We start from the raw sequence: 15,436 nt of genomic DNA, 5'->3' as shown, positions 1-15,436 counted from the left end.
TATCCATTCCTGTCTGAGAATAAATTAGGGTGAGGCTGGGAGGTTAAGGTAACAGCTGTGCCAGTGACCATGGATGTTCTAGGCCTCTGAATGCCAGTGGGGTCTCAGCTTGTATTTGCAAAAGTGCATTTACAACATCCTGCTTGTCAGCAGTGCCTGAGATCTTAGAGTACAGGTGCAGTTTCTAGGAAGGAAACCTTGCTTATACTCCCCTGACCAAGTGTTCTCTGGAAGCCAGTGGCATTCAGATGTCCCTTTCTTGGTTTCTACACAGTAAGCCTTTAGAGGGTATTGGGACCGCCATGCAATGGGTTAGTTTAGATGGGATGTTTTCTAGTGGCATGGTGAGTGTAAGTAGCTGCCTTAGAAAAATGGTCATTTTAGCTCACTCGTTTTTCATTTTGAAAAATTTCAAATCCATACTCCTGTTGAAAAAAACAGCATGATGTATATACCTTAACTGACCAGCTCGTAACATCTTGCCCCGCACCCTTCCGTCTCTCTCTATTTCCATGTATTTCCATTTCTTTCCCAAAATGACCTGGGTGATTAGTCAATCCAGGAGTGCTGGTGTATTCATCTGTAAAATGAGACTGGAAAGAGAACTAACCTCGCTGGGTTGGCACGGTGATCGTGAAGTCGTTTCTCAGCTCTCGGTGCTCGGGGATAGAAAGTGCTCAGTAAGTGTTCGCTGTTGTCCCTCAAATTCAGCAGATCGCCCACACAGACTTCTGTTAGGACCCAGTGGAGGGTCTTTTTAAGAATGTAGTATCTTCTTGAAGGATACAAACATGTTTTCAGATTCCACTCAAGGTTCTGAGTGTGGAGACATCTGACTTTGAGCTTTTGGTGAGGCTGCACGGATTTTGCTGATAAAGACTGGACATAAGCTCCGATCAGCTGTATTACTTTGCCAGCAACAGAGAACTCTTTCTGCTTTCTGTCTGTATATCTTTTATTTATTTATTTTTCTGAACAGATGTTATTCTACTACCGTAGTTTAACTGGAATAAAAGTAAAAAGCACAAATGGCCGGAAATAATGGCAAACTAGAGACTATGGAATTTAAACCTTGCTATTCTTTCTGTGCTTAATTCAAGTTTCTAAGTCAAGTTTCTTCTCACTGTGGGATGAAATTTGTTATAAAAAGATTCACCGGGAGGAAAAGAACAGAGAAAGCAGGCAGGAAATAATAATGAAGCGAATGTCCTGAAGTGCTAGCAAAGTGTTTTGTGCTTGTCCGTGTGGGGAGTTAAATGTAAATAGTAGTTTCTAGAGCCTCATCAGCATACATAAATCTGTCCTGCGGCCTCTATGTCACACCACAGACTCAGCACACGCTCTTCTTCTTCTTTTCTTTTTCCTTTTTAAGTTCTGAGACGTGTCTGAGAAAACAACTGTATGTGTACCACTAGGAGTGGATTCAGTCTCTGCATGTCTGGTGAGATACCGCCCGCCTGGAGTCATTTGTGTGTGCCTGTTATTATAAGGTGTTATTATTAGCCCAATAGTGGAGTGGCAGTACTTGAGGTTTGCGGGGTTTGGGAAACATGTGTGAGAAACAGAGAAATAGGCTTGTTCTCGGAGCCTAGCTCCCCACATTTTGTTAGGGGGTTTTGCTGTGGCTTAGCCCAATGGTGAGCAAACTTCAGCATGTGTTAGAATCACCTGGATGACCTGTTACACCAGAGATGGCTGAACTTGACCCTCGGAGTTTCTAATGCAGTTTAATCTTGGGTGGAGCCCAAGAATTTGAATTTCAGTAAGTTTCTGGATAATGCTTCTTAGACTAATCTTGGAGGTAATGAATACCCTCTACTTTCAAGAATTACCAAAGAATTGTTTGCCTGGAGGTGCAGGGACACATCTGCCTCCTGTTTTTGTAAATAAAGTTTTATTGGAAAACAACCTTGTTTATGTATAACCCGTAGCTGCTTTTGTACTATAAAGTTAGAGTTGACTAGTTGGACAGAGGCCAGATGTACCCCCGAAGCTGGACAACATGTATACAGTCTGGCCCAAGGCCCTTTACAGAAAAATGTTGATGACCCTTGATCTTAACCCATGTTCGCATGTTGTTTGGGAGAAGGGTCCTTGGAAGTGATCCTGCAAGGAAGTGACACATAGAGTGTTCCCAATTCTTGTGCTTTTAGAAGCAAGAGGTTTTGTTTGTCTTTTTTTTTTCATGGAAATACATGTGGTAATGGAATTCATTCATTATTTGTCAACAGACCTTTCTCTAAGTTTTCTCATTGTAACCAGCAGTGTCTCAAAATGACAAGGAACATAGACCACCCATGTTACCTCTCTAATACAGTGTTGGCATCTATTTGAATTATTGGTGGAAGATGAAAAAAAAAATCACGTGATTAAAGGGGGAAAAATCTTTCTTATTTTGACACTGTAATTGTTGGATGCGAGATACTGTACTTCACTCAGACATTAGTAAAAACTGGTATAATCGTTCTGGAAAGCAGTTTGCTAATATGTATCAAGGGTCTTAAATGTTTACACTCATTACTGTAGGAACTCCTTTTCTAGGAAATTTCAGCCAAAATTCATGTTCAAGACTTTTCACTGCAGCATTGTTTATAATAACTTTTTTTTTCTTTAAAAGGAAAGACATCTAAATGTCTATTAACATGAAACTGATAATATGATGATGAATCCACACAGCTACTTTGGAGCCATTTAAAATCAAGCTGGACAAAGGAAGATGATGCAGTCTTTTTGGAGGGAATTTGCATCAAGAGCCTTAACAATTTTTAAGCCCTCTGTCCCAATATTTCTACTTCAAATATCACAAGGAAGTAATCAGAAATACAGATAGATTTGATACAAGGAGGATAATTGCAGTGGAAACCATCTATATGCTTAGTAATTGGTCAAGTAGATTGTAATGGAAGGATGAGGTAAAATACTGTGTTGCTTTAAACTGTATTTTTGAGCACTAATAGTATGTTGGAAATGCTTACAAATTGTGTGCTAAATTACTTGGATGTAAATCCACATACAGGGCATGACCCTATGCATCTCCTTTCTCATAGGTACCTCCATGGAATGCTCTGTTCTACACAAACCTGTTCATGGCCAGTTAAACCCAGACACTGGAGTCATTTTTTTACTCCTTCCTTGCATTTGGTAACTCTCTCACATCAGCAAACCCTGTCAGTTCCAGCTTTAAATTACATCTCCCCTTTGTCCCCATTTTGTCAGTCCAGGCCACTTGACGTCTCATTTGACCAGCTCTGTTGGCTTCACCCTGTCACCCACTTCTACTCTTGACCCACTGCACAGCTGAAAGAACCACCTCAATTTTAGACCAGGCTTTCCCAGCACCCTGACCGACATCCCTTTGGTAGAGTCCTACTGAGCTTGGAATAAAATGCAAACTCCTTATCATGGCCTTCAAGGCGTAAAATGATCTGGCCCCAGCTTCTCTTTTTTTTTTTTTTTAGAAGACACTAAAATGTAAATTTTATTAACAGTCTAGAACTATATAGGCTTAAAATTGTATCAACAAAACCAAATAAGTGGACAGAGGATTGGAAAGAGAAAAGTGTAAACATTTTTTTTTTGAGAGGGCATCTCTCATATTTATTGATCAAATGATTGTTAACAGTTAACAACAATAAAATTCTGTACAGGGGACTCAATGCACAATCATTAATCCACCCCAAGCCTAATTCTCATCAGTCTCGGATCTTCTGAAGCACAACGAACAAGTTCTTACATGGTGTACAAATTCTTACATAGTGAATAAGTTCTTACATGGTGAACAGTACAAGGGCAGTCATCACAGAAACTTTCAGTTTTGATCACGCATTATGAACTATAAACAATCAGGTCAAATATGAATATTCGTTTGATTTTTATACTTGATTTATATGTGAATCCCACATTTCTCCCTTTATTAATATTATTAGTATTTTTTTTAATAAAATGCTGAAGTGGTAGGTAGATACAAGATAAAGATAGAAAACATAGTTTAGTGTTGTAAGAGAGCAAATGTAGATGATCAGGTGTGTGCCTGTAGACTATGTGTTAATCCAAGCTAGACAAGGGCAATAATACATCCATGGATGCAGAAGATTTCTCTCAAAACAAGGGGGGTGAGGTTCTAAGCCTCACCTCTGTTGATCCCCAAATTCTCACCTGATGGCCCCCCTGCAACTGTGCCTGTCTTAGGTTGTTCCTCCCTTGAGGAATCTTACCCGTCTCTGGCTAACCAGTCATCTTCCGGGGCCATACAGGGAAATGTAACCCAGCTTCTCTTTTTAATCTCAGTCTATGTTGCACCTTCTCTGAGCCTCATACTCTTCTTCTAACACACCAAGTTCCTTTTCACTTCTGAAACCTTTTGCACATGCGCTTCCCTCTGCCTAGAATGCTCTTCCCGCCACACTTTGCAGCACTCATCCGCTTCTCATCTTCCTTCAGCTCTCAACAATTACCTTTGCCTGGAGGCCAGCCCTGTCCATCTATCCTAAAAGATGCATGTCAGTCCCTGCTGAGGAACACTTGTTGTTATTAGGTTTTATCTTCAGGGCCTACAGAGCGTCTGTCTGTAGATAATAAATATTTGTGGAATGAGTGAATGAATTTCCTCAAATGTCTCAGTCTCTTAGAAGTGCATGTGTATCATATGTATACATATGCACACACAGGCAGACAGTATCAAATGTTACTGGTGATACAAATGAAGATACAGGTGATTTTTCAAACTTTCTTATTGTACTTCTGTGTGTTTTCTCAAAACTTGTAGTTAATCTATATTAATATCCTTTTGATTGTGGGGTAAAATATAAATAACATACAGTTTTTTCTTTAATGTGAACAGTTTCGTGGCATTAAGTACATTCACATTGTTGTGCAGCCATCACCACCATCCATCTCCAGGACTTTTTCATCTCTCCCAGCTGAAAGTCTGTCACCACTAAGTACTAACTCTCCAATAATTTGTAGGAATTTTACAGTAAGATAAATGTCAGGAAAAAACATATTAGAAAGAAACCAGTAGCAAACATCTTTTTTAGACAAAGCTCCCTTAAATGTACTTCAGATTATAAATTCAAAACCATAAAAGTAGGTAATTTGTATTTCGATTTGTAATGTTGTGTTAAAAAAATCTATCCTTTATAAATCCAAACTGTGGAACTGACAAAGGTTTTTAATTTTGCTGTAATACCTCACCACAGTACAAACCACTTATGTTGCCTTAATAAATATGTCTTTCCTGCAACTATAATCATTCTTTGAAGAAATTGTATGCTAAAGCAGAATTCCTGGAAGTATGATTAGTTTCATATCCTGATGCAAGTTTTCCCCAGTACTGAAAATTAAAATCTATTAAAGTCAAAATTATAATTGAAATGAAAGAATGTTATTTGACCTTCTAGAGGAGGATATTCTGGAGCTTATATGGCAGAGAAAGCGTTGTGTTTTTGACTTCTCGGTCAGAAATGGATAGATTAAGAAGACTCAAGGTATTCTCTCTGAAGATTTAGTTTCTTGAGTATGAAGATAATGTCTACTGACTAGCATTCTCCCTGGGGATCTATGTTCCAGGAGACAGAGATCAGACCAAGCAGAATCCTTATGATCCTTCACCTTGGAAATGGTGCCTGTGGTTGAGTTGGCAGAAAGCTACCTAGCACGCACGGGGAAAAGTTGGAGTAGCTACACCACTCAATTATGTTAGGGGATCATATCATGTTTAAATAATAATAAGCAAAATTTGCAACATAAATATAATTGCTGAAGGAATAATATCCAGAATATATAAAGAACACCTTATCAAGAATAACAAGACAATCCGTTAGGAAAAACACGAAGAATATTAACAGGCAAGTTACAGGAGAGGAAACGTAAAAGATAAAACAAAACAAAGCAGAAGACAGAATGAGGAATTTCACTAGTACAGTAATCCTCCCTTATCTGTGGGGGATATGTGACAAACCCCCAGTGGATGCCTGGAAGTGTGGATAGTATGAAAGCCCCCCCCTATATACATGCACACACACACACACACACACACACACACACACATACACACATATATATATATGCACTATGTTTTTTCCTGACATGTATATCTATGATAAAGTTTAATTTATAAATTAGGAATAGTAATAGATTAGCAATAACTGATAATAAAGTAGAACAGCTATAATAATATACTTTAATAAAAGTTATCTATGTCTCTCTCAAAATATCTTATTGGTCTGGGTGTACAATTGTACACACCCCTCTTCTCATGATGATCTATGATGATAATATGCCTACATGATGAGATGAAATGAGGTGAATGACATAGGCATTGTGATGTAGCATTAGGCTGCTACTGACTTTTTGAGGATATGTCACAAGGAGGATTATCTGCTTACAGATCTCGGGTAACTGATATCATGAATAAGGAGGTAAGGAGGCCTACTATAATCAGTAATTATACGTTATTACAGCACCAAGATATCATTTTATCTTTATTAGATTAGGAAGATATTTTAAAGATGGACTGTTAGTTAGGAGGCCTGCTTACCAAGATGGCTCTTGGCTGGAATCTCGGAATTTGAGATTCAGGAGGGTTCCTTCCACTCCCAGAATTACCAAGAGTGGCTCACTCTGCTATAACTGTTGACGCAAAAGATACAGTTTATTTGTCCCTTCTGAGAGTCTGGAGTTTGGTTTGACACCAGGCAGAGGCTACCTACGTGACCAGCTCCTCATAAAGCTCTGGGCCCTGAGTGTCTAGTGAGGGTCCCTAGTGAGCAATAATTCACACATGTCACAGATCCTTGCACTGGGAATTATCATGTCACTCTGCATGGAGAGGATCCTTGGAAGCTTGCACCCCATTTCCTTTGCACTTTTTTGCCCAATTAGCCTTTAACATTAGGTGATTTTGCTTTGTCCCCCTTTTCTATAATAAATCAGGCCATGAGCACAATTGTATACTGAGTCCTGTGAATCTCCTAGTGAACAACCAAAGCCAAAACGGGTCTGAGGGACCCCTAATACAATAACAGCAAATGTGGGCCTGAGTATGGGGGAACAGGACCTCCAAAACTCATGGCAGAAACCATCATTTTGGAAAATTTAGCAATATGTAGGTAACTTAAAGAGGCCTATGTCCACTTCTAGGATTAGAGGAAAAGACAATTCACACATTTGTTTTTTTTTTAAACATGATGACAGCATTAATTGAAGCATTGTCGTATTGTCAGCAACACTGAAAATAGACTAGTTTTCTAAGAAGGTGAAATAAATTTTAGTATATTTTTTAAATGGACTATTATACATTTAAAACAATTAAAAAATTACATCAGTTGACATGGTTGAATTTCTATAAACTACTGCGAGTGAGAAAAGCAGACACACATTGTTGTAAATTTAAAAGATACAGAATCCCAGATGTATGGACATGAACATATAAAATAATGGCAAATCCAGGACAGAGTTTAAGCCCATTTTTACTCATTTAAATGAAAAAACTGTCTTAAAATGAGTTCTGAACCCTTTTCTTGGAAAAAGTTCCACATCTTCCTGACCTGTGTTCTCTTTTCCATTTGCAAAATAAATCTTGCATTTCAAAGAAAATGAAGAGGCTATGACAAACTCTCTCGTTAGCAATGTATTATTTCATTGGCTCACTGCCCTGGACAACTGGGCAACGATTTATAGACATGCCCCCTGAACAATTGGCAATTAATTGGAGATTAGATGCCCAAAAGTACAGTATTCTTAATGTAATGTGAAGGTTGAGGCTTTCCGCTTACAAATGTCATGGACCACAGAGTAAATGTTAACAGGAAGCATAGTTAACCCTGCCCTTTTGCACATCACAGTGGAGAGGAGCGTTACTTCGATGGTCATAAACTTTACCTAGCTTGGCTAGTTTTACCGTAAAGCTCAAGTGTAAACCCAGAGCATCTCTGTCTTAAGAATGCCTTCCGTTTCCACATGCCCCTGGTCCACCCCGATAGTTGTTGTCTCATGTGCACCATAAGGGAGTGTGAACCTGTGTTCTTCGTGGGATAAAGAGAGACCGTATTCTGAATCTTCACTGCATTTTGCTTTTGACTCAAGCAGTACATATGGATCCCATTAACATCTTTACTACTCATGGTTCAAATGATGGCTGTCAGTGTCTTTTTAAAGTCTAGAATTGTGGTCTCCTCAGGGCACAATAAGCCCTAAGTTCTAGGCAATGGCGATATTGCTGGTAAATATTTGTTATCCTTGTGGTCAAATTCCAGAGTCCCCTATACCTAGAGGTTGAGTTGGCAGGTGTGACTATCAGATATCAGTGATTGGCCAGTTGGTTTCATTTTCTGAAGTTCAACTCCAGCACAGTGCCCACAATATATTATATATGCACTAAATGTTAACCAGTTTATGTATGTCCAGACAATTCTAGTACAAGTAGACTTTTATTCCCTTCCAGAAACTCTAGAAACATCCCTTAATCCAAATTCCCCTATGCCTGTATTTTGCTTCTGGCTGTTTCTATGTGAATAGGGGCAGTTTTATGTTTATGTGCACTTTTTAAGAAGCGTGATAGTCCATCTTCAGACTGATCTTAGCTCTTTCCCCACCCGCCACAGCCGTTGTCCACTCTGCATTATAATGAAAATTTCTGTCTTTCATTGAGTGCTTTCTCTTTGCCCAGCACTGTCGGAATCTCACTTAATCCCACAATAATCTTGGGACAGAGCTACTGTTGTATCGGTGCTCTATTTTCACAGATGAAAAAAGTGAAGTTGAGAGATTGAGCAATGTGCTTGGGTTCATCACCAAATAAGCTGTGGAGCCAGGATTCCAACCCAAGCCTGTCTGCTTAACTCTTAAGTTGTACTGTTTTTCTTTTAGTTCATCTCTCAGGAGAAATTGAGAACTAAGCATGTAGAATAGTGCCTACCACATAGTCATTCAATAATTATGTATATTTTAAACTTTGGCATCAATTTTACTGTGGGACTATTTACGTACTACAAAATGTTCCCATTTATATATATGGTACCATAAGTTTTGGTAAGTGTATAAGCCTGTGTCATCCCTACCACAATCATTATTTACTATATTGGCATCTCCCCCAAAAAAGTTCTCTTGTGTGCCCCCTTTTTAAAAACTTTTTATTTGAGATCACTGTGGATTCTCAGGAAGTTGTAAGAAAATATCACAGAGGACCTGTGTACCCCTTTACCAATTCCCCCAGTGGCAACATCTCAGATAACCAAAGCACAATTGCTGGAAAGCGACACAATGCTCTCCATAGATTGGATTCTCTTATGCTCCTTTGCATGCAGTCTCTACCTACCCCCACCCCGGGTCGCCCCTGAACTGCTTTTCACTACAGTTCAGCGTGTCCTACAAGTTCATATATAAATGGACTCATACGGTATGTTCCCTTTTGTGTCTAGGTTCTTTTGCTCAGCAGTATGTGTTGGTGATTAATCAGGTTACTCTATGTGTCCGTCGTTTGTTACTTATAACTGTTGTGTTGCATCCAGTTGTTTGAATGCAATACAGTTTGCTTATCCAAACATCTGCTGATAGACATTTGGGTCGTTGCCAATTTGGAGCGGTAATATGACGAATAAAGTTCCTATGAAGATTCACCTACAAGTGTGTGTGGACTTGTTTTCATTTCTTTTGCATTAGTAGGAGTGGAATTGCTGGGTCATTTGGTTAGTGAAAGTTCAACTGTATTAAGATACTGCCAGATTGTTTTCCCAAAAGGATGGGCCACTTAACACACTCAATAGCGGTGTACTTGTTGCTCTACAGTCTTACTAACACTTGATATTGTCCTTATTTTTCCTTTTTGCCATTTCACCATGTATGCAGTAGGATGGCACTATGGTTTTAATTTGTCTTTCTCTGATAACTAATGATACCATATATCTTTTCATTTCATGTGCTTAGTGTCAAATCAAAAATCTTATTTTGTAAACTGTTAAAACCTTGGGTCCATTTTGAGGGGAAGTAAGTGGGGTGAGTGGGTGTCTTCTTCATTCAGTCAATTTCTGATGAATAATCGAGTATTTATTGAAATATTGAAGGCTGACTCAAATATATGTTATTTGCCTTTTGCCTGCTTGAAACCTTAGGTATACTACGACTCAAATAAAATAGTTCAAATTGGGTTTTGTTAGTATGTTCTAAAATGATCAACTAATTGTGGCAGGGAGTCTTGATTTGAATTTAATGTTAAAATAATGATCAGCAGTTTCCTGCCCTAGGATTTACTCCTTTTGACTATGGGGAAATGATCATCTGAAGTCTTAAATTTCGTGGCTCACGTGGATACTGTATCGCTGCATTGTTTTCTCTAAGGCTAGAAATGCTGTTACCTAATTTTTTTCTTGTCTAAAAATGGAAGGACAATTTCAGTCTTGTTATTTTTAGCTGCCAATGAAGCATCTTTCCCCACTGAGAATAAAGGTGAGCTAGGTTGATCTGTAAGCCTTCTGTTGATCCTGTAGAATATAGTTTGTGTGTATAATTTTAGAAGAAAATTGGCTACCTTCTCCCTTCTGTGACACATTTTTGTAACATTATAATACTTTTTTAGCTTTTGTTTGTTCTCTTAAGTGTAGAGAAATAACTGCATAGCTCCACCCAGCTAACTATTGCTCAAACGACAATAATAAAAAAGCAATATCTATCTAGGGTTTGCAAATCAACATAGGAGAGTAAGATGTATACTCTGTGTCTACTTGTTTACACAAGGAAGAGTGGCATCCCCTCCTATATTTTCCAAGCTTAAGTTCTTCCCCATAAATGAAACTGTTCAGACTTCCTGATGGTTCCATTACGATGTGGTCTCTCCTTTTCTATATTCCTTTTTTACATAATGGGGTCAGGCAATATGCACTATTCCACGTGTTTTATGTCAATATTAACACAGGAGGATCTAGCTTTCCGAAGAGTAGTTATTTTATGCGTGTACTGTGCTTTACTTAGTTGATCCCTGGTGGATGTTTCTAGGTTTTTTTGGTTTTATTTTTATTCATTTGCTGTTATAAAAGCACTACAGTAAACAGTAGTGGAGATTTTCTCCGACTTTTGCAAGTTTATCAGTAGGCACATTTCCACCAATAGGATCCCTGGTCCAAGAACATTTTATAGTGTGTCAGCTATTGCCAGATTGTCCTCTCTGAGGTTTCAGCCATTTATTCTCCCTCTAATAGTGTCTGCAAGTGTCTGCAGTGCATATTTCAAATGTAATAGTCTAGTTTAAGTTCTTTGTTATTTCAGCCTTCTAGTATTATGTGAAATAGGACCCTGAAATTAGTGCTATTTCAATGCTGTTTTATCTTTATTACATACTTGGTTGCTTTTTCCCCTGCAGAGGAAAACCTAAAGTAAGTCCTCCTAATGACCGAGGGTGGCTGACTGGAATGGTTTCCTGTGGCTTTTCTGCACTCAGCTCTCAAACTGCTCAGTCTCTGGGAAGCCCTATTGTTGATGTGTTCTGTCTGTTTTATGTATTTCCTGCAGGAGGGAAGCTGAACAAGGACCTGCGACATTTCCTCAATCAGCGGTTCCAGAAAGGGTCTCCTGATCATGAGCTCCAGCAGACCATAAGAGATAACCTTTACCGCCATGCTGTGCCTTGTAAGTAGCCAGTTTGGGGTGTCTTAGGGCCGGGTGCGTGTGTGAAAATCCGGGGGGGAGAAAGAAGCGTGCAGCAGCTGGTTCTGGAGCACTTAGTGGCTCACTCGCTTGTTCACTCACTCACTTAGTGACTCTGTGAGTCCAGGGGATCCTGAATGACAGTGGGACCTACAACACAGAGCAGAGTGAGTCACTGGGGTTTTTGAGCCCCAGCTCTGCCGTTTACTGGCTTAGGTAATGCCAGCTACATTCACTCTCTTTGGGAGGCTCAGTTTTCACGTCAGTAAAGAGGACATCTCAGTCACACTGACTAGAGAACCGTTAGGAGGAGTAAGTGGGATGAGGTGCACGCATGCCTTTTGCAAAGTACAGGCGTGGCAAAGCCTCCGTAAATACTAACCATTTTTGTTTGTGATGGGTGGGCCAGGCCAGGGGCCCTCAAGTTGACCTCTGTGGAGATCACTGGGTCCCCAATGGCCCCTCAATGGATGGACTGCCTCAGTGGATTCTCTCTTCTTCCCCGACTTTGTAAGATTCGTAAATCCAGATTCCAAGTAAAATTCTGTTTGAAGGAAATGTTTTCCACAGATAAGAAAAACCTAAAGCTCAAAACCCATGAGACCAGACTAAATCTGAGAAAGCAAGAAATAGGACATAAGGGCCATGAAAGCAGGGGTTTTGTATTAAGGGATGGCAGGGAAGGATGGAGGAAGGAAGGAAGAAAGGAAAGATGTCCGTCCATGGGGTAGCTAACTTGGCAGCTCAGTTGTAGTGAATTATTACTACCAAACTAGATTCCTACACAGCTAATTAGGAGGTAGGAATCCTAGGAAGATACACGACTACTCAATTTCATTCAAAATAAGGAGAAAGAATGATTCTGGCTTTATTACTTGGAAGTTTTATTTTCTTCTATTATGCAGTCCTTCAAAATTTGACATTGTTTTTAGAAATAGCATTTTTAAACTAGCAAACGAAGGAGGAATAATTTGAAGGTACCCTGCTTACTGCTGTGATTTGTTTGCTATAAATGGTTTTCTTTAAAAAATAATATTTTGCAAGTGGTATGCTGGAGTGCTAATGTTACCTGATATTACTGCGAAATAATAGAACTAATCTAAGGCATGCCATAGATCTGCAAGGACATAGGCCTTAAGTCCAGGATAGTTTCTAGAAGAGTCCTCTGCCATCCATTTTACCAGGGCTCCAAGAGAAAAAGGTAACTTAGGCCAGTGCCGCAAGGTTGCCTCGTTTGTTGCATGGAGAGCTGCATTTGACAGAGGTGGTGTTCTCATGATGTATTCGTGTGGATTTCTGGCTCTCAGTTCTTTAGCTTTTCAGCATTGAAATTGACCGCTATAATCCTAATAATATCCTACATAATGCTTTGCCTTTGGAATAATAATTAGGAATACTCATTGATTGATACTGAATATTAATATTAGCAACAATAATTCCTAATGTTAATCACAGGGGCGAGAAGTAGGCATTATTATTTCATTTTTACAGACCAAGAAAGCAGTACATTGAAGTCAGTCAGTAAAAGCGAGGTGAAAGACGGCCAGGGCTTCAGGTCTCCTGCGTCCACCACTGCCCTGCCTCTGATGCACTGTCCTATTTTACTTTTAGAATAACCCTTGCAGCTTGGGATGTTTAATACCCCTTGTACAGAGGAGGAAACAGAATCGCTGGGAGACCAGGTGACAAAGGGTCAGGTCCATGTCTCTGGGGCTCCTAGGCCATCCAGGCCTGTCTCTGTAGCTGCACCATCGTTGCCTCTAAAGTTTTAGTACAGCAGGTTGAACGCCGTTTTGCAGAATTCAGCAATTGCAGAATCATGATTGTTCTCTGTGTAATTTTTTCCCTACTTAGATTCCAATTTAAGAATTGGGGAATGAAGCAAATGAGCACACCATTTCTTGATGCATCTGTGGTGTTACTATGGTTACATTTTGGCATGCTTTCCCATTTATTTTTTTTTCCACTGATTTATTGGACCTGACTGTGAGCTAAATGGCTTGATTTGTAGCTTACCACTATGTAGGAACTGGGGCAAAGATGACCTCAGCCTGTTAAACCCATTGGAAAATCGTGTTTCACCCCTACATGTATAAAGCCCCTGGTATCGATGTTTCATTTCTATGAAACTAGCAAATCAGAGATTTGGAATGTGGAAATGGTCTTTCCATTGAACGAGAAAGCAAGTAACATTTCATTTTATGTTTCCTTCATGAAAGAGGAAGGAAATTCAGAAGAGGTCTGATTCTGAGTCTGGCACACTATGTGTGCCTTTGAACATGAGTAGACCAGAGGTGATGTGGGATTCTCTTAAAGGCCTCCATAACTCCAGCTACATTTGTGTTTATTTTGATTCTTTGGCCCAGGTGGCTAGTAAAGCAGAACATTCCACCAACCTGTTGGGCTAATGGGTAAGGAAGCCTTTCAGTTGGAGAATGCAGCCTCCTGATAGGTTGTCACTGTGCCACAGGGAAACAAGCTCATGTAATCTGCATTTTCCAGAACTTCCTGCTGCTGATATTTTAGTGACTTCAGTATTTTGAGAAGGGATGACCTCATGAGCAGGTGCTTTCAGGCTGGGTAGATTTCTTTTCCTATGCATTTTAGGAGGTTCACTTGCCATTAGAGATTAATTAGTAAAGCCCCTTGGTCCCCAAGTTCTTTTCAGTGGCGTCAGAGAGCAGGAGAGCCGTGTGTGCACCGTGATGAATGGTACCATTTAGGATTCTGTTTTATCTCATTTCCTTGGCACAGGCAGGGCAGGTAATAGCATCCCTCTTTTACAGAGAAGAAAACGAAGCAACAAATAAAACTTCCTCAAAATCTTACCCCTTCTAAATGCCACATTACTCACTTCGTATCTAGTGCTATTTTCATTTTTTTATTTTTAACAGCTTATTGAGATATAATTCACATACCATACAATTCACCCATTTAAGTGTCCATCCGGTGCTATTTTTGCTACAGTCATTATTATTCTCCCTTCTCCTTTTCTTTGGCCTTTATTCAAAAACTTCTGTTATTGCTACAGCACACAAAAGGTCATCGTAGTTGAAACATAATTATATTTGCCATTGAAAAATCACCCCACTTTCCCCACCCCTCCAAAAAGGAGTATGACAGAAAAGAGGACTTAGTGCAGAATGAGTCAGAAGCCCTGGTGTGGAGTGTGAGGGTTGTCGTGTAGCTGTGTGGCCTGGTGAGTCATGTAACCTCTCTGAGGCTCATTTACTCTTCAGTAAAATGGACATAGAAATACCTGCCTTACACACCGTCTCACCACGTACTGACAGCACCCCTAAGAGATGGGTTTCTTGAGGAAATAGAGCTCAGAGAGATTCGTAGCTTGCTTAGGGTCACACAGTTAGGGAGCAGCACAATTGGAGTTAAACAAGTTCTAACTCCAGCGTGGGGTGTAATTAATAGTTGTGTGACTAGTGCAGTATAACAGGGACCATAGGGAGTGAAAGAAGAAAGGGAAAAGAAATGTTTCTCATTGCTGAATTTTATAGTTTTAGCTGTTTAAAATCATGGGGTCGTATGTCTTAGAGTGAGGGGGCTGTGGAAGGCACCATACCTTAAAAATAAGTATCTTCTGTCTGATTTGCAAGTAACTCACTAGTGTGTGCAATAGAATTTTAATAATTGCTTAATGATTATTCAGCTTTTAAAAAGTCATTATAGGATTCTCTGGTGCTATCTCCGTTTATCTTGTATTTCATTAGATCTCTTCTTAGTGTATCTATGGAAAGCCACCTTTAAATCCACGGATTTGAAATGCATGTAAATGCCATCTGGG

The 15,436-nt window shown here is 39.6% G+C and overlaps 1 protein-coding gene across 23 annotated transcripts in view; it reads left to right on the top strand.

Moving 5' to 3' along the window:
• Positions 1–15,436, top strand: part of MAGI1 (membrane associated guanylate kinase, WW and PDZ domain containing 1) — a 589,008-nt gene that overhangs the window by 343,494 nt on the left and 230,078 nt on the right. For all 23 annotated transcript variants that reach the window (XM_073230855.1, XM_073230854.1, XM_073230852.1 and 20 more), the window contains exon 2: positions 11,503–11,619. In XM_073230855.1, the coding sequence (XP_073086956.1) occupies positions 11,503–11,619 (117 nt within the window). The remainder of the gene's footprint in view (positions 1–11,502; positions 11,620–15,436) is intronic.

This window comes from Manis javanica, chromosome 3 (assembly GCF_040802235.1).
Source record: "Manis javanica isolate MJ-LG chromosome 3, MJ_LKY, whole genome shotgun sequence".
Classification (NCBI taxonomy): domain Eukaryota; kingdom Metazoa; phylum Chordata; class Mammalia; order Pholidota; family Manidae; genus Manis; species Manis javanica.
Note: the sequence above shows the minus strand (reverse complement) of the source record. Positions and strands in the feature narration are given on the sequence as shown.